General features: G+C 41.9%; 1 protein-coding gene across 3 annotated transcripts in view; it reads left to right on the top strand.

The window, feature by feature from the left end:
• Positions 1 to 20,874, top strand: part of SNTG2 (syntrophin gamma 2) — an 827,232-nt gene that overhangs the window by 634,989 nt on the left and 171,369 nt on the right. For all 3 annotated transcript variants that reach the window (XM_073625453.1, XM_073625452.1, XM_073625454.1), the window contains exon 12: positions 1,788 to 1,904. In XM_073625453.1, coding sequence (XP_073481554.1) covers positions 1,788 to 1,904 — 117 coding nt within the window. The remainder of the gene's footprint in view (positions 1 to 1,787; positions 1,905 to 20,874) is intronic.

The following is a 20,874-nucleotide window of genomic DNA, read 5'->3' as shown; positions in this document are numbered from 1 at the left end:
ACCATGGTTGTTCCACATGCATGCATACCCCTTTTGCCATGGCAAAACCTATAAATAAAACTGTCTCCATCAGAACATCAGTGCCTTAAATATAAATTGTAGTTATATAAATTGTTATTGACATTCCTTAGAATTGCACTGGGCCTCCACATCAATAGGATAACCGTTGCTGTGCACTGTCAATTAAAAGCAAGCAATTAAAAGCAAGCGCACTTGATGGGGACCTAATCTCTCAGTTACTCATCAGGCTCCATCCACTCAACGGGTGCTTTGACCATGGAGACTAGTTCCCTATCGGGTCCAACTCCCATGTGACTTTTTACAAATATGGGCATTACCAACATCCCCAACCCCTTTGTTCATATTCAGCTGAACGGGACTGGAGATAAAGCCCTGTGCGGGAAACTGTCACATTAATGTCAGCTTCACAGCACAGACTTACCCAACTCTGAGCACTGGTGTCTCTCTGTACACCAGTTCAGAACTTAACCACTTCAGCCCCGGAAGATTTTACCCCCTTCCTGACCAAAGCACTTTTTACAATTTGGCACTGCATCACTTTAACTGACAATTGCGTGGCCATGCAATGCTGTACCCAAACAAAATTTGCGTCCTTTTTTTTCCGCAAATAGAGCTTTCTTTTGGTGGTATTTAATCACCTCTGCGGTTTTTATTTTTGCACTATAAAAAAAAAGTGACAATTTTGAAAAAAAAAAACAATATTTTTTACTTTTTGCTATAATAAATATCCCCAAAATAAAAAGAAAAACACATTTCTTCATCAGTTTAGGCCAATATATGTTCTTCTACATATTTTTGATAAAAAAAATCCCAATAAACGTATATTGATTGGTTTGCACAAAAAGTTATAGTGTCCACAAACTATGGGAAAGATTTATGGCATTTTTGTGGCATTTTTATTATTTTTTTTTTACTAGTAATGGCGGTGATCTGTGATTTTTAGCAGTACTGGAATATTGTGACGGACAAATCGGACACTTTTGACACATTTGTGGGACCACTGACATTCATACAGCGATCAGTGCTATAAATATGCACTGATTACTGTGTAAATGTCACTGGTTAGGGAAGTGGTTAACACTAGGAGGCGATCAAGGGGTTAAATGTGTGTCCCCTAGATGTGTTCTAACTGTGAGGGGATAGGACTGACTGAGGGACTACTTAGTAGGAACAAACAATATGTCTAGTCTGCCCTGACAGAACAGGGATTTGTTTACACACAGTGCTGGCTCTTGTGCACGCGATCGCGTGTGGCCAGTGGCGATTACGCCTGTTGGCCATGCGCATCACATCCCCTGCCATGCGACGGCACGCGCACGCCCTCTAGTGGCTCTCAAAGGGAACCCCATACCCGTACGGGGTTTTGCGCAGCAGTGCCTTTGTGCCACAGTAAAAGTACATGAGACGGTCGGGAACCGGTTAAATTGGCTGTAGTAAGAACTACACACTTGACGTGTACTATTACTGTAACTGGCGCAAGAGCTTGCCTCAATTAGGCACAGATGGTTTGAAAGAGAACTACTGCCAGAAAATTGTTGTAAATGCTCCATTTCCAGTCTGTGCCTAGAAGTACTTCTAGAGAGGAGCTCTTCTCCATTCATGTGGTTTCTCCTGCACCTCAGGCCTCACTGGAACTTGTTCAGCTATTATATATGCATCTGTATTCTTGCCTCCAATATCTATATTCAGTAATTATTTTAAGATAACATCTTTTTTTTTCCCCTACAGTTTTATGTTATAAATTGTAATTTCTTGTTTCTCCCCAGATCTTGCATATGGGCTGGGTGGGTGAGAAGGTACAAGGATCCGACGGATCGCATGTTTATAAATTTAAATTCCTGGTTCTGAAGGGATCATCATTCTACATCTTCAAGTCGCCACCAGTAAGATGATAAATATTATTACTTTATTCACTTTAATTTTAATTATCTTCTGGTAATATGCCCAGCCACAGTATTATACGGTACAGCAGTTTCTGAGTTTCTGAAGACTTGATCTAATTTATTGTGAACAACTTGGATCAAAGAGAACCTGTGCAAAAAAGAATATGTTCATGGGACTCAAGTATAGGTAATGGAATGAGAGCTTTAGGGAGACTGCCCAACTTCAAAAAATGCTAGTTGTCTGTCTGTCATGCTGAGCCTCTGGAATAATTATCTTATTTTAAGTTGTAAACATTGAACAAATATGCACATGGAAAGTTATAAATTCATGTCCACTTTTCTAGTCTGTGTGATTGTTTCAGTTCAATGGCCTAGCAGGGTTTATTGAACATTACAAAACTTTGGGTGCTGAATCTGAACACCAGAATTCAATGGTAGTCAAATGTTCAAAGGGCAGGGAATTGTCAACTAAATGCCCTGGTGTACATGGTACATGTATCAAAGCAAACAAAATCGCAGCCTTTATAAAAAAAAAAAATGACAGGTGCACTTTAAATTAAAAATCCAATATTTTCTCAGTTATCTTTGTATTTTCCCAGGAGAAAAGGGAGGATTAGGAAATTATATAATCACTTTAAGAAATGGCAAGATTCGAAAGTTACTAAAAAGCATTACCAGTCAGGTCATTATCAGGTGGTCTGATGGAACTGAAAGTCCTTAAATTTTATCAGCCAGCAGTTTTGTATAGTGATTTGGTCACTGGTTTGAAAGCAATGATTTGCATGGCTCTATCCACTGCCCATGTATAATGGATACATCCTTTGTTTATAGACAAATAAAATATATTTTGCAAAGAGTTGGAGATGGTTATAACACCTGTCAGGTTTCCTCGTTGTCTGTGTCCCATTGGGTAGATTTCCTTTCACGTTCTGTCTCAGAAACACAACAGGATGTCTTTAAAAAAAAAGGTGAAATCCCATCTTAGCAGGGATAGATTTATGCTTTCAGCTCCCCTAGACCAGACTGTTTGTACCCCCTACCCCTTCCTTCAACTTTAATGTATCAGTCCTTTTTTCATTTATTTTTCTGATACTTGCTACCTGCTGGCCTGTTTGTACATATTTTTAATTGCAGGGGTACACCTGAAAGAAGATTTATCAAAAGGATAAAGTCCATCAATAAATGTGTTACATGCCAGTAATGAATTGCTCATAAGGGGCAGTGCATGTCAGTTTGCTGGTGGATGGCTGGAAGTGCTTTTGTCTTTTGCCATGGAAGAGTGAGTTTAAGATCTGACAGCCTGAACAGTGTTCGGCATCTGTGTCCTGTTAAAGCATACCTTCCTGTGTTCTGTCCTGCTCTGTCCTCTTTGCATGCAAGATTAAACCTTAGCATTAGCAGCAGAGAGACAGCAGAGCTGACTTGGTCATGTTTAAGTCTAGGTGCTACGTCATTACGCCAAGTGATTTTTCCACCAATGTGTCCTCTTCACTGACAGCTGCAGCCTAATACAAAAGATGCACTGACAGCACTAAACACAAAAAAAGTCACGATCAGTTGTTGACCATCTGCCACCCCTAGCATCCTCAGAGCACTAACCATAGGCCATCTAGGTTAGACTCCAACCTGGGCCTGCCACACTTCACTTGAACAGGTTTCCCTGCAAGCTTTCTCTTTTTTCATGTTTCAGTGAATTTCTCATCACTTCCACATTTCCCTGTAATTCTGGATTTCTCATCAGTTTAAATCCTAGAGACAGTGGTCAGTGAGAGAGAGGAAAAATCATACCTACTCTATCCAAAACTAATTTTTTTTTTTTTTTATTTAAATTTGGACATAACTCAAGACCTTAAATACCTTGCATTTTAGGAAGTACGTGATGTACTGTACATATACGAGATGTAGATTTCCCATAAATATGCAGGTTTCTTATCTATAAAACTGCATGGGTTGGAAGTGAAGGTTAGAACAAGTTTCCACAGTAGCAGACAACATTCAACAAATGGTATTGAAAAATAACTTATTGTTGTCTTATTCTTCGATAGACCTAGAACATACAGTACTTCAGAACCAGTTGCTACATATCTTTTATATTCTTGAAAGAGATAGCCTTTATCCATGTGCTTGCAATATTTGATTGTACATTAGTAATATTTGGGTTATTTTTGCGCTTCTTTTATTCCAGAACTATAAGTCAAGGAGATCTTTGTGTAAAAAAATGAAAGCATGGTAACAAGAAAGGAATCAGGCCACAAGTGTATTCATGAGCCTTAGAGCAATGCTGTTTTAGTCCAGTACGTGTTTTGTTATAAAGTGAAATAAAATTCGGAGGATTGACAGCTAAGTAATTTTTCAGATCGACAATAGGAATCTTTTCCAAGGCTTTGTGAAAATTGTTTTGTACTGTTGGATTGTGCAAACATACAGTAGTATCTACTAAGTCATTATTTGGGTATATAGATATCTGCTCTATTTTACCATGATGTTTGGAACTTCTTTCCTTGAAAAGATGGGTATTTTTGTCCCCTTGAAATGTGTGCCTAAAATTCTAAGGTAAACCTTTTATGGTGTCCAGAAGTATAAATAGAATTCACATAACTCATGAACATAACCCAAACAATCGTCCCTACTATTATTTACTTCAAAAACCCTGATGGAAGCAGTGGCGTCTCCAGCTTTCAAATTTAGGTGGGGCACATGGGGGGACAGGGACAAAAGTAGGGGGGCAACTATAAAATGCATATATATATATATATATATATATATATATATATATATATATATATATATATATATATATATATATATATATATCCTGGGGCCCTTTACTACGACCCCACAACGGGCCCTTTCACATGTTCTGCAGTGAGCTCCCTTCCTACTGTATTGGGGTCCCCCAGGGTGGCAGAAAACAAGAGATATATGTCACCAGCATATCAAGAAAATATAAGGATCCAAAGCAGTGGGAGAACTATCAGGGTTGCAAAGGTTGTCTTGCCTCCGGGCCCTGGTGTTCTGCCACTGTGGGGTTCCCCAGCCTCCTCTTGCTGTCCTGCCCCTGCTATTGACAGCTCTGGTCTAGCATCTCTTGGAATTTACAGGCTGGTCCTCCTGTCCTAAGGACGGGAGAAATCAGTTTGTTTTTTCAGTAACTGAAAGTCCTGGTGGAGTCCTTCCTGCAACTCGCTCTTCTCCCTGCCAATAAGGATGCAGGTGAAGGAGCAGATCAGGCGGCCGTGGTTGTGTGAACGCTCGCATTATGCAGTGTCAGCGAGCAGGGAAGGGGGGAGGAATCACCCGCAGGAGCTGACTGGGGACTCTCTCCCTCTTAGACATCGATTTTTTGTAAAAAAAAAAAATTTTTTTTTTTTGGGGGGGCACATGGTGGGGCACAGCATAATGTTGGGGGGGGTCAGGGCCCCCTCTGGCCCCCCCCTAGGGTCGCCATTGGATGGAAGGGAAAGCAAAAGTTTCATTCTATGCCAACTGTAATAGAAAATTCAGTTGTTGGGTCCAGGGAATTTGACCCTGCCACAGTTGCATCTTCTACATTCATTGTAATCATGCCTTTGCTGGTAGGAGCTGCACTACAATACATCAAAGTTCATTTTGCAAAGAGCAAGAGCTGCACAAAAAATTGGCCCTATACTGCGTAAATCCTGTATAATAATAATAATAATAATAATAACAATGTTCTAATAAAACATTAATAGAAAAAAGGAAATAACTGCGCTGCTTTAACTTGCAATTGATTGGTCATGCAACACTGTACCCAAATTAAATTTACATATATTTTTTTTACACAAATAGAGCTTACTTTTGGTGGTATTTGATCACCACAGTTTTTTTTTGCTATATTTATTAAAAAATACAATTTTGAAAAAAAAAAAAACATGTTTTTCTTAGTTTCTGTTATAACATTTTGCAAACAGATAAATGTAGGCTGAAATTTAATCTGCTACATTTATTTGGTAAAAAGAATCCGAATCAATGTATATTATTTAGTCTGCGTGAATGTCTGTGTGAAAGCTACAAACTATGGTATGTATATTTGAAAATTGATCAATCTTGTTGTCCTGACAGCTCATTTCTTGTGGCCAGGACAATACAAATATTCCCAGAATGACCCCTTTTTGAAAGTAGAATGTCCAAGGTATTTAGTAAGAGTCATGGCAAGTTTTTTAAAGTTTTTTTGTCACAATTTTTTAGGAAAATGAAGAAATGAAATAAAAGCATTATTTTTTCACATTTTATTTGTATATACTGTCATTAGTACAGTAAATCATTGTCATATACATGGTGTGGTGGTGATCAGAGATACTGACTGATTTTTAATTTTTTAAACATTTTTTAAAATAAATTTAAAGATTTTTTTTACATACTGGAGATGTTACTGGAATAAAGAAGCAGCAGAGGAGACACCTCCGTGAAGACTCCTAGGACCTCATCCCCTGTTGGCTACCAAGGCTTCCCCTCTATTGCCGTTGGACAATATAAGCTTGTTTGACCCATACAGCATATGCTGTTTTGGGTCCCAACCTTCCAGTAAGCCTCCATTCACTTGGGTGGTGGTATTCTCACAATCCTTTGTTTATATATATGACACTTTCGTGAAGGCTCCCAGGACTACATACTCAGCCGATGACTACAGCTTCCTTCCCATTGCCGGTGGGCAATACAGGCTGGTTTGACCCATACAGCATATGCTGTTTTGGGTCCCAACCTTCCAGTAAGCCTCCATTCACTTGGGTGGTGGTATTCTCACAATCCTTTGTTTATATATATGACACTTTCGTGAAGGCTCCCAGGACTACATACTCAGCCGATGACTACAGCTTCCTTCCCATTGCCGGTGGGCAATACAGGCTGGTTTGACCCATACAGCATATGCTGTTTTGGGTTCAAACTTTCTGGTAGGCCTCCATTTATTTTGGTGGTGGTACTTTCACCATCTACCTGCTTACGCACATGGTGACCACAATGGTTTCACACAATGATGGACTATGATTCACTAATATATATGATGGACATTTACAAATATTAGAGATTTTTTTCACTTTATGTATATTTAAATTTTTAGCGCTACACTTTGTTACATTTATTGCTTATAGCAATGATGATCACTGTGACAGGCAATAGCTTTAACTGTCATGAATGTCTTTTATTCACAAAAGCTTGCTTACTATTGTGATCTGATTACAGCCAATCACGTGGTACTGGTTGCCTGGTACCATGTGATTGCTGTGGATCAATTACAGCATCACAGTAGTAAGATTTCCTCTTTCTTCCTGTTTTGAATATGGAACAGGAAGTGAAGGAAAATTTCCTCAATGGGACACAGATGAAAAAAAAAAATGACAGGTGTTATAATTCTCCCTTACTCTATCCAAAATTGAAAAAAGTACGTTTGAGCTAACCTACAATATATCTAATTCCAGCTACACCAACCATGGCAAGCTGACAAGCTGAGGACTTGGCTTTTTTAGCAAGCATGCTTCCATATAAAGAGAATCCACGGCAGGGGTGTTGGTGCCTGGAGAAACCCAATAGAGGTCTGCCCTTTTTTTTAACTAAAGTGCAAAAGGTCTGGTGGTAAGGAAGGAAGGGGACATTTGTTTATTTAAAGCAGAGTTTCAGGCTAAAATGAAACTAGATCTAGAACAATTGAGTGCCCTACCCCCCTCGTTTTGGATATACTTTTTTGTACCTTTTCTTGCTGTTATCCATCTGGACTTCTGCCCAACCTCGCTACGGTGAGGTCACCTCTGCATTTGTATTGGCCCCTCCTCCTTCCCCTGCTGCCTTCTGGGACATGTGTGTGTCCCAGAAGACGATGGGGCCATTCAGCGCAAAGCGCAGCGTGACTCGTGCACGTGCAGTAGGAAACCCGCTGTGCCGGTTTCCCTTAGTTGTAATGCCGGGCCTGCACCCGAGCCGATGGATGAATTGGCTTCTGGGAGCCTACATTGCAGGATCCCTGGACAGGTAAGTGTCCTCATATAAAATATAAAACTTTTATTTTTATTTTTTTAGAGCCTAGAATTCCGCTTTAAGTACTTGGGCTTCATGACTTTATTTACTACGAGGCCTTGTGTACATGGCCACTACTGTTAAAAGTTGGCTTTTGCATTCAAGTATAGCAGTGCTTAAAGCAATACTCAACATCTCCACCATGTTGTTTTTTCCCCCTCTTACCTGTAGTACTGCATTCCTTTCAAAGCAAATCCAGCATTTTCCTGTTTCCAGCCACTGCTCAGGGGACATATCCTGGGTCCTGTGCCACCACCTTGGTCCTCTTCAGCTGGCTACCTCTCCACCCTGCTGTCCGGTCTGCCTCCTGGCCACTCTGTGTGCTCAATCATGTAGCCTCCTTGGAGATGTGATGTTAATATCTGGGGAGGCTGCAGGGCCAGGGACACGTCATTCTGGCCTAAGCTAGAATGGCCATGGGGGGCAATGCCAAAGAAAATAAACAAAGAAAAAAAAAGTCTGCCTTCACTTCAATACCGGGCCTATTCTGGCACTTCTCTCCTACATGTAAAAATCATCATTTTTTTGGATAGAAAATTGCTCAGAACCCCCAAACATTATATATGTTTTTTTAGCAGACACCCTAGGGAATAAAATGGCAGTCATTGCAACTTTTTATCTCACATGGTATTTGCGCAATCATTTTTCAAACGCCCTTTTTCATGAGTTAAAAAATAACAAAACAGTAAAGTTAGCCCGATTTTTTGTATAATGTGAAAGATGATGTTACGCCGAGTAAATAGATACCTAACATGTCACGCTTTAAAATTGCGCACAGTCATGGAACGGCGCCAAACTTCGGTTCTTAAAAACCGACGCTTTGAAAATTTTTACAGGTTACCAGTTTAGAGTTACAAAGGAGGTCTAGTACTAGAATTATTGCACACGCTCTATTGCACATGCAGCCATACCACGCATATGTGGTTTGACCGGCGTTTACATAAGTAGGTGGGGCTTGCATGTGTGTTCGCTTCTGAGCACAAGCTACCAGGGACAGGGGCGTTTTAAAAATTTTTATTGTATTTTATTTTTTATTCTAGTTAATTTTTTTTTATTTTTACACTTTTTTTTACATTTTTATTTTTTTGATCACTTTTATTCCTATTACAAAGAATGTAAACATCCCTTGTAATAGGAATCTATGTGACAGGTCCTCCTTATGGAGAGATGAGGGGTCAATAAGACCCCACATCTCTCCTCTAGGCTGGAAAGCATGAGATCGTGAAAAAACATTCACCAATCTCATGCTGACAGCCATGATCGCGGCTTTCTTAACATCACGCCCGGGCCTCCGTCGATCATAGAGATGACTGGTGACCATATGGTCACCGGAAATCTCTATCGTCATCATCTGGCACCGGCCAATTCTTTCTCCGGGCCCCCGATGGCACGGGAGAGCCCGGAGAAGCACCAGACAGCAGCGGGAGGGGCATGTCCCCTCCCGTCGCCTATAAGAACGATCAAGTGGTGGAACTGCTGCTATGATCATTCTTATCGTGCACAGAATCGCCGGCTGGAAAGAATGATATCTGAATGATGCCTGTAGCTACAGGCATCATTCAGATATCCCTGCACAAAGTAGAGGACGTCATTTTACTATGGCCGGGTATTAAAGTGGTTAAACAGATCTAACTCCCTTCTGGGAGTTATGTTCTACTTTAAATACAGTATGTTGAATGTAAATTACAGCTAAGGGCTAAGGGCTACATTTGCCTTGCTTTGCCTTCGGTGTAAATGCATCTAAATAAGACATGCTGCATCCAGAGCCTTGCAATGCAAATAAGGTCAGAAGCAGCCTCAGAACCATAGGTGTGTGAAGCCTATTGCATTCGGTGTGCACCCCAAAGCTCAAACACACATGCGTGTGTGTAGCTACATACATGTGACCCTGACACATTGATCTTCCTGCCGGGACAGTAAAAGAGAAGTGCACGTGCACCCGCCTATGCTCAGAACTGTCATCAAAATTGCATCATTAAGATAAATGGAAACCTGCTGACCTGTATTTGGTGTGTATTTTACCACACTGGCTAGGAGTGCCCATGTACACAAGCCCAGTGCAGGAAGTGATCAAGTATATACTGATGGAGCACCTGAATTTGGTTTGATATTTTCTCCTTCCCAGCAACATTTAAGCTGGTATAGGGGGCAGTGCTAGAAGCTGCATGCACAAATGTTGCTGCCAGCAGTAAGAAAAATCAGGGAATGCATAGTGATGCTATTTTTTTTTAATGTGCAGTGTTCCTTTACTGTTCAATCAGAGGGCTGGGGATATGTCCTGGTGCTGCAGTAGATGCTGCGTATATGTCTGTGCTGTCTGGCAGAGGTGATCACAAAACCAGCTGAAAAGAATTACAAACCTTTAGTAGATAAGATAGTCCCCAAAAATATATGTGTCTGTAAACAGACTTTTCAGGGGACAATCTCCAATTAACTTGAAACTGCCCTCAATGATCCCATACTTTATTTCTTCTCCGTTAATAAAGTGCTCTCATATACAGAAACATAATTAGTGTTATAGCTTCTTGACATCAAAGCACGTGACAGCATATGACTATATCACAGAATGTCATGTGTTATATTCACCCAAGCAGGGCATGTCTAATTAAGAATATCTTGTGATGTATGTTTAATAAAATGAATCAGCTGCCTGTACATAAATATTCCTTGCATACAGAGGATGGGGCCGAATGAATATTTATCAGTAAGTGAGAAAGCAAAAGAAGGAAATGGGAAGAAGAGTCCAGGAGCAGCAGTAACTAATTATTATTATTAATAATTCTAAGTATCCCGAAGGGATCTGTGTGTTTACACGTTTTCCTTTACAATATTAGTAGCATCTTGTACTGTATTAGCCATTGCTTGAAGCTTAAAGGCAAAAATACCTTGGTTCCAACAGTCTATTGCCAGTGAGGTCCTTCACCAACACTGGCATCTTCTGGCAGTGTGCCACAAGGTAAACTGAGCTGCACATACACCGCTCAGTATACTTTCTACGGGGGATTGTAAACAGGCAGTGGCGGCTGGTGCTGTATTTTCTTTTGAGGGGGGGTGCGTCAAACAAACCAACCGACCGTTAACCGACGGAATGGGATAGAACATTCCCGTCACGGGTCCCGCATATATATATCTATATATATAGATATATCTAAAAATATTTACTATATACTATATATACTGTACATATACATACAAAACTCCAGTGGAAGAAGCACTGGCAGGTCTTTCATTGGAACAATGTGAACAGTTTTATTGCTCCACCAATAAACCTGTTAGCATTGCTTTAGTGCAAGACCCATGAGTGTCTCTTTCTCTGGACTGTTTGTATCTAACTTGCCTTGAGTAGTAATGGCTATATTAATAGGGATTAAAGCTTAAGGGTGTTTTCGAAGTACTTGACCAGGAGTCAATAACACTATTACTCAATAAAGAAATATGAAGGGATTTTTTAAAGGAATACACAACTGATTTAAACCGTAACTGAAGTTTGCTGGGAGGGGGTGAACCTTTGCTGTAATCTGCAAATATACACAGCATATTTGCACATAATGACACACTTATTTCATACATCTTTTACGGTGCCAACAGTTTGTGCAGTGCTTTACAACATGAGTGCTGACTGTAAAGTTACAATACAATGGGGCATGGCTTAGCGGCTCATGTAGAAGGACGCGTGTGTCTCCAGCTTCGCCGGCCATCCGTGCATACATCCTTTCCCTGCCATCCCAGAACCGCTGAACGGGTCCATACTGATCTCCTGGAACCAGGGAGACATCCGGAGCCCCTTTCTGGCTGCAACAACCACCACAATGGTGCTTAAAAAGACTGGCAGCAACAAGGGCCAGGCCAAGGCCCAGAACCAAGATGGCGCCGATCCGCGCCGTGCGGCCAAGTAACATTGCAAGGAAGCTGCACAGAAGCTTCTGTACGGCGGCAGATCATACAAGGACGCCCTGGCCGGGATCCCTGCACAGGGGGAATCTTCTGTAAGCTCCATGGAGGAGGATGACACTGTTTCCCTGGAGGATGCCAACGGATAGTCCCTGGAGTGGAGCACAGTGAGTACCCCTAAGCATGATGTAACTGTGCCTCAGATCAGCTCCCCTGGGATAAATGATGCAAAACCCACACTTAGAGACATAATTACTGAGGTGACCTCCTGTAACCATTCCATAACTGCTCACTCAGATGGGATTAAGGAAGTGAAGGCTGAGATATCATATGTACGCCATGACATGCAGAAACTTAGAGAGTGAACTGCTGCTTTAGAGGTCAGGTTGAGCACAGTTGAGGATGATATGACACCCATGCAGAGGGATCTGAAATACAACTGTCACCTTACTGAACAACATGCAATGCGACTTGATGAGATGGAGAATCGCATGAGATGAAATAACGTCCGTGCCTTGGGCATGCCAGAGAAAACGGAGGGTAAAAATCCAGTAGACTTTATAGAGCAATGGCTTATATCTACATTTGGCAGAGATTCCTTTTCTCCACTCTTTGCAGTTGAGCGTGCAAATAGGGTGCCTGCCCGCCCTCTGCCTCCAGGCAACCACCCCAGGCCGTTCCTATTTAAGTTGCTCAATTATAAGGACACAGATGCAATACTTTCTAAGGCCAGAACACTGTCAGACAAAATGAAAATCGATAACTCCAGGATCTCCTTGTTTCCTGACTTCTCTGCTGAACTGCAAAAAAAAAACGTGCAACCTTCAACGAAGTTAAAAGGAAGCTCAGAGAGCTAAATATACAACATGGCATGCTATATCCCGCCCGACTACGGGTAACAGCTCTGGGCACTACTCATTTCTTCGATCGACCTACAGCGGCTGCACAATGGTTGGATCGTGAGGAAAGGGCCCTCAAAGAGGCCAAGAGACAGCAACCGAATCAGCACTGAAGTTTCATCATCTTTAATGGGACAGAGGGTTATCCTTAGTTACCCGGCGGAGAGAGAAGTACTTATTTTTCCAGGTGTTTCCACAGCCTCCCCCCCCCCCCAGGATGACTTATCCGGGAACAGTTTCTACGTTAGCCCAAGTGGCTGAGAGTATGGTTAGCTCCATAACAGTTATCATTGATGATTCAAGTTTTATTGGGAGGATTTTTCTCCTACCCTACCACTGTTTTTTCTCCCCCATCCCTTTTTTTCTTCTTTTTTTGTTCCATTTTTTCTTTCCAGGTGGAACTTTATGGGATTTTGTGTGGTTATCCAACCCTTTTGCATTGCATTCCCATTTTGGTGTTGCGATATACATTTATGTTGTGAATAGAGGTGCAGCAGGTGTCAGAGTCATAAGATTTGCTATATACAATACTTTATAGTCAGTAAGTCAACCAAATGTAATATAGTCAAGCGTTAACAAACAGTAGCCTAAGATACATACAACTAACTTATATAAATGACGGCTAGTATTAAGGTATTATCATGGAATATTAGAGGTTTGGGTAATCCAGTAAAAAGAATGGCGGCACTTCGACATTTTAAGGCCACACAGGCGGATATTATATGTCTGCAAGAGACCCATTTTCCCCCTGGTGCTATCCCTAACTTTGGATCTCGAATATATAATACTCAAATTCACTCTACGCACTCTGCGTATGCAAGAGGGGTGAGTATCCTGATTCATCGGAATGTTCAGTTCCATTGCTCTAGGAGACTCATAGATCCGGAGGGGAAATTTATTTTTTTACTTTGTACGGTATCAAATTTGACATGTATTATAGCTAATATATATATACCGCCCCCTTACTCGGCGGTGACTCTTATGCCCCGTACACACGGTCGGATTTTCCGATGGAAAATGTCCGATCGGAGCGTGTTGTCGGAAATTCCGACCGTGTGTGGGCTCCATCGGACATTTTCCATCGGATTTTCCGACACACAAAGTTGGAGAGCAGGAGATAAAATTTTCCGACAACAAAATCCGTTGACGGAAATTCCGATCGTGTGTACACAAATCCGACGGACAAAGTGCCACGCATGCTCAGAATAAATAAAGAGATGAACGCTATTGGCCACTGCCACGTTTATAGTCCCGACGTACGTGTTTTACGTCACCGCGTTTAGAACGATCGGATTTTCTGACAACTTTGTGTGACCGTGTGTATGCAAGACAAGTTTGAGCCAACATCCGTCAGAAAAAATCCTAGGATTTTGTTGTCGGAATGTCCGAACAAAGTCCGACCGTGTGTACGGGGCATAAGACACCTAGCTGTTTATGGCACAACATCCAAATGTACCCCTAATGGCAATGGGGGATTTTAATAATTATTTACATCATAAGTGGGACAAACTGGCTGCACCTGCGTCCGCACCTGCTTGTAACAAGGGGCCAACGCCGTTTGCTAGACTGTTATCAGAAATGGGCTTGACAGATGTGTGGCGCAGGAGTCTTTCTAGAATAGACTTGGGACTGGGTAATGCTACCCTTCTCCCACTAGTTATTAACTCTGGATATGGTGACAGGCACATCTCGGACCATTCCTACTTTTGGATGAATATTGCATTGCCTGTAGTCTCCAGGTCCAGAACGTGGAAACTCAATCTCAGTTAGATTTATTCCCTACCCCTGATCCAATTAGAGAGCGCCTTGTATATTTTCTGAAGGACAATCTGGGTTCTACTCATGTAGGCATAGTTTGGGAAGCTGTAAAAGCATTCTTACGTGGTGAATTCATAACCATGATAAATAGTATAAAATCAAACACAAAGGCCTGGGAAACAGAGGTATTTAAGGTTCTTAGGGAATCAGAGGAGGCATATATTTCCAATCCCACAGAGGACACTAAAAAAGTGTGGCTGAGTGCACAAGCTATGTCAAGCCAGCTGGTGCTTCAGTTGGTGGAAAATAAGAGATTTTTCCTACAGCAAACCCACTTTCAGGAGGGGGAGTCTACTGGGCACATGCTGGCACTACTAGCGCGTGCGCAGGGTTCCCCTTCGACAGTCTCGTCCTTGTGTGATGCCCAGGGAGTTGCCCAAACGAGTAACTCAGATATATTGAGAATTTTCCGATCTTTCTATGCTGACCTGTACACATCCAAAGTGAACCCCAGAGAGGAGAAAATAGTGGCTTTCCTTAATGAATGTGAGCTGCCACTTTTGTCCGCATCGGACGCAGCACTATTGAACGCGCCAATCACAGCGGAGGAACTAGCATTGGTCCTAGCACAAACACATAACAATAAGGCTCCGGGGGCTGATGGTCTACCGGCCGAGGTGTACAAAAGATATGCTGATACATTACTTCCTACACTCCTAAAAGTTTATAACGATGCCTTGGAGAGGGGTCAGTTGCCTGCTTCCATGAAAGAGGCAATCGTAATAGTGTTATTGAAGCCCGGTAAAGAAGCCACGTCACCTGATTCATATAGACCAATATCATTACTTACGACCGATGTCAAATTGCTGGCTAGAGTGCTAGCGACGAGACTTTCTCAAGTCATTCAAAAGCTAGTTCACAGAGATCAATCTGGATTCATACCCACCAGGTCCACAGCCCAAAATATTAGGCGACTTTTTTAAATATTCAAATCCCTGTTGAAAACCCCAGTAACCAGGCCATCTTTTCGCTGGACGCAGCTAAGGCCTTCGACAGTGTCGAGTGGCCTTACCTGTGGAAAGTATTGGAGCGTATGGGCCTGGAGTATACTTTCATTAGTTGGATTAAACTACTATATGCACGGCCATCGGCCAGAATTAGGGTCAATGGGGAACTCCCTGAGCCATTTCCACTGTTCAGAGGCACTAGGCAGGGGTGTCCGTTATCACCCCTGCTGTTTGCCCTGGCTCTGGAACCTCTGGCCACTCGAGTGAGGGGCGATCACAGGATTGTAGGATTCAGGCGTAACACTGGGGTGGATGTCATCTCGCTATATGCAGATGATACCCTGCTATATCTAGGTGATACGCAGGATTCTCTGGTGGCGGCTATGGATCTTATTAAAGTCTTTGGTACGTTATCTGGTTTTTCTATCAATTGGAATAAATCTGTGCTAATGCCTCTGGACCCACTATCTGACCCATTACCTGATTGTGCTTCAATGGTGCAGATAGTGTCCTTCTTTCGGTATTTGGGTGTGCAGGTATCCCCGGATCAATATATTTCTCTTAATCTTATCCCTCTACTTGCCAAATTTAGGGAGAAATGTAATACTTGTGTAAATTACCATTGTCGGTAGTGGGGAGAGCAAACCTCATAAAAATGGTGTGGTCCCCACAGCTATTATACATATGTCATAATTCACCAGTATGGATACCCAGACATTGGTTTGATAGAATAGATTCCCAGTTCAGAGAGCTAATATGGCGCAAAAAAACAGCTAGAATCAGTTTATCCAATCTGCAATATAATAAAGAGGAGGGAGACCTGGCAGTTCCACATGCTAGAGCCTACTTCCTTGCCTCACAGCTACAGCAATTGGGAGGCTGGGGACTGATAGAAAACTTGGACCCCATACGTAGACTTCTCTGCACATCACCAGAGAATACTACCGGGTACGGCCACTTAGATAGGAAACTCCCGTCCATAATCTTGTTAAAAAGATTATGGACCTATCTTAAATGATTGTTGGGTATAAGAGGCTTCTTAACCTGCACCCCAATTTGGAGAGACACTAATTATAGGGAAATATATAAACTGAAGGGTTTTAGATCTTGGGAGGCAGCTGGAATTCGATTCCTTTCACAACTATATAGAGGACAGGTACTTAAATCCTTTCCGGAGATCCAGGCAGAGTTTAATATCCCGCGAACAAATTTCTTTCGATACCTGCAGTTAAGACACGCTCTACAGCTACAATTTAGATATACCTCTCTCCAGCAGACTGACCATGTCATATTGCAAGGGATTTTGATGGAAAAAGAAACTAAAGGTATGATTTCAAGAGGATATAGTATCATTCTGGCTGCACTTCAGGATCCCCTTGGGTTACCATGTAGAGGTAAATGGGAGGCGGATCTAGGACAGTTAGACGGTGAGACATGGAATCTCTGTCTTGCATCGGCTCCAAAGGTGTCAGTATCAGCATCACAGAGACTTTCACACCTCTATCTGCTACATAGAGCCTACAGGACACCTGCTAAATTACATCAATGGGGGATTTGCCCTAAGTGCACGAGGGACCTAGGGGACCTCATGCACATGTTCTGGAGATGCCCAAAACTTTTTAGGTATTGGTCAGAAAAATTGGGGATGATTTCACAAGTGTTTAACTTTACAATTTCGAAAGATCCTACTGTGTGTCTGCTGGGTGCCTTGGAGGAGGAGTCATTGACCCCTTCTGTTCATACAGCGATTATTCGGCTGCTTTATGTAGCAAGGAAAATTGATAGCCAAGCACTGGATTACCTCCAGGGTCCCTACCAGGCAACAATAGATTGATCAAGTTAATAAAATGTTAATACATGAAAAATTGACATACCAACACAGAAAGGTACCCCGTAAGTTCTATACGATGTGGCAGGATTGGCTGGACATCCCAGGCTTGGCACCACACCAATTGATCAAATATAGATTGTTGCAGGGATAAACGGCGAAATGACACAACAGACCTCAAATCAACTGAGATTGGGTTGGGTAGCTAGACCAAAAGAAGCAATGTTCCCGGTTTATAGACAATGGATTTCTCGTTTCGTTTCACATCATGTACTGTACTGTATTCATGGTGATGTTCATTTCCTTTATTTGTTTCTAGTTTTGATCCGCTCGGCCACCATATATATATATATATAAGTATATAGATGAGGTGATACTCAGTTATTGTACAGTTTTCATGTATTTTAGAGAAGCCACATATTATATGATGTATTTACTGCTATATCACTGTTTTGCATGACTTGTATATGGCTGTGCGGAAATCAAAATAAAACTTGTTATCTGATTTAAAAAATGTTACAATACAATGGAATACAGGAAAAATCAGAGGGCCCTGCACATTACAGCTTAAAATTTAAAAGGGAGGGACAAGTGATACAAAAGGTAATAACTGTGGGGGGATGAGCTGATGGAGAACATAAAAGTACAGTTGTTAGGCAGGGGTGGGATAGGCTTCTCTGAAGAGGATTTTCAGGGGTGTCAAACTCAATTTCATTGCGGGCCACATCAGCATCATGGTTGCCCTCAAAGGACTGGTTGTATCTGTAAGACTAGATCAAATGTCAAGAGCTTCCCCCCATCCCCCCACCATTAGACCAGAGTCCCCCAACCTCCCTTTCATTACAGTGCACCCCCTTACATTGTGCTGATACCAGGAAGAACCTGGGGGCTGAGAAGCAGTAAGTGCAGGGTCTGGAGGAGGAACAGAGGAGAGCTGGATTCAGTTGCCGGACTCTGCTGAAAGTTGAGACCATGGGAGGCAGAGATGAGGGGGTGCTATGGCTGCACAGAGTGGTGCAGGATCTGCAAGATGAGTTTTGTCCTCCTCTCTGATGCCGACTGCTGAGACATGGTGGAGGCAGAGATGAGGGAGGTGCCACAGCTGCGGGAAAGGTGTGAAGGTCACATGAAATGACCTGGCAGGCCGGATTCGGCTCATGGGCCTTGTGTTTGACACATGTGGAGTAGGACAGATTGGGGTAGGGGGTTTCATAGGATGGAAGAGGATTGGGAGAAGTCTTGGAGGCAAGCATGGGAAGAGGAGATAAGGGAGCTAGAGAGCAGGAAGTCTTGGGGGAACGAGGATAATGATTTGGTTGGTATTTTGAGACTAGGTTAGTGATGTAGCTGGGGACCAAGTTGTTGATGGCTTTGTAAGCTGTTAATCCTGAAAATGTATGTAAATCCTGAGCATGCAGACAGATGTTACATCATCCCTGACACCTGGCTCCATTTTCATCAACTTACAGATGTTGGAAATGAGTCTAGGTCTGTGCGCTACAAGGGGCATGTACATGGAAAAGAAAAAAACTGCTAGAAGCCAGGGGAAAATTATTTTTTGGCAAAAGAGATTTTGCATGTCTCTTCTGCAAATAAAATCTAAATCCTAGTGTTTTTATTGTTTTATTGTCGGACCTTGGTTCTAAAGGCAGAAGGTTTTTTATCTTAACGCATTATTTGCATTAAGATAAAAAAAACTTCTGTGTACAACAGCCCCCTAATACTTACCTAAGCCCCTTTTCATTCCAGCAATGAGAGACTCGGCTGTCCGGGACTCTCCTTCCTGATTGGCTGAGACACAGCAGCAGGCACTATTGGCTCCCGCTGCTGTCAATCAAAGTTAGTGAGCCAATGAGGAGAGAGAGGGAGTGGGGCCAAGCCATGGCTACCTGTCAGAATGGACACACAGAGCTGCGGCCATGGGGGCACTCAGCAGGAGGGAGGGGCCAGAAGCGCCGGCAAGGGACCCGAGAAGAGGAGAATCTGGGTTGCTTTGTGCAAAACCACTGAGCAGAGTAAGTAAGTATAACATGTCTGTTATTTTTAAACAAAAAAAAATATTATCACTTTAAGCAGTATTTATCTAATATTATTTGTCAGATGTTAAATTTATCTAACATATTGTCCTACTCCAAAGCTGAAGGTGTGTTGCTATGTCAGCTACATACAACTGGGAAAAGTTCATGTAAGTTGATGCAGCAAATGAAATACATGCCCCAGAATATGTTTATAAGGTCCATAATTGTAATTCATTATTCTTTAAATGAAAACTGCAGATTGTTTAATTCAATTTAGCTAAGAATAACTGGTAATAGTTTGCTGTTTCTATGACCGGAGTTTTGGCCTTGGGAGAAAAACAACCAACTGGCCTTTTCAGTCAGTCTATTTATGTTAAAAAACCGAACAAGATGAATTGTATGGAGATAAATGAGGAACTTTGTTAGGGTAGGAAGATGAATGCTGCTCAGTAATATTACATAGACCAGCCCAAATGAATTTTTTTTTACTGTCTGTGTTTTCACCATACTAACCTCAGCCTGCTGTCTGTCACTGTCAATATGCCTCTCTCTATGTGACCCACAATGGTAGCTGGTAACTTGTTTTGCTGCCATGTGAAACAAGTCCCAGTCATTGGTAAGAGAACAGTGTTCAGTGACAGCACAAACTGCTACTGGATCCTATTTCAATAATGGAACATAGATTAAAGTGAACCTATAACCACATTAGGAACAATGAGGCTGGGTTCACACTATTGCGAATTGGACGTGGGTTACCCCGCATCCAATTCATTCAGCAGCAGGAGTTTGTGACCAGCTCTCTATGGAGCCGGTTCACACATCTCCACAGCGGTTCCAGTGCGAATTGCATAGTGCGTCTTTTGGTCCGTTTCAGGTCAAAATTCAGGCGAATTCAGCCGAGACGCATTGGACTCCTGCTGTGAGCTGCTGCGTTTTTCAGTGTGAACCCAGCGTTAAGAAGCAGTAAAAAACATGTTTACGCAAACCCTCTTTCGTCACTCTAATTAAAGGCATTGTGGAGCAATTTGTCTTCAAATTTCACAGCAAATTCAGGGAAACCTGATTTTTTTTTCTGTAACTGGGTGCTTGGCTAAGAATGGAGAGTGAGAGAAACACTGGAGTTGATTTACTAAAATCAAATAGACTGTGCACCTTGCAGGCCAAGTTACACTCATTTCCCCCAGGGCTTAGTAAATGTGGTAAAGTTCTCCATCATCCAATCATGTGCAAGTAAAAATGCAGTTTTTTTTTCTTGCACCTGATTGGGTGTTCTTTACAAAGTTAAGCTTTACCACATTTACTAAGCTCAGGTGAAAATAAGAGCAGCTGCACTTGCAAAGTGCACAGTCTATTTGTATTTAACCTCCCTGGCGGTATGATTATGTCAGATTTTTGCGTCTCAAAGTGGTACAATTGTTTTGCATAGAAATTTAGTGTTTTATATTGTAGGCCTGTAATTCTTAGTAATAACACACCTAAATCCCGGGTATGATAAAGTTTGAAACACAAAATCATAAAGTATAATATAATAAATAACTA

Source organism: Aquarana catesbeiana, linkage group LG04 (assembly GCF_042186555.1).
Source record: "Aquarana catesbeiana isolate 2022-GZ linkage group LG04, ASM4218655v1, whole genome shotgun sequence".
NCBI classification, from domain to species: domain Eukaryota; kingdom Metazoa; phylum Chordata; class Amphibia; order Anura; family Ranidae; genus Aquarana; species Aquarana catesbeiana.
This window is presented reverse-complemented; position numbering and strand designations above follow the sequence as displayed.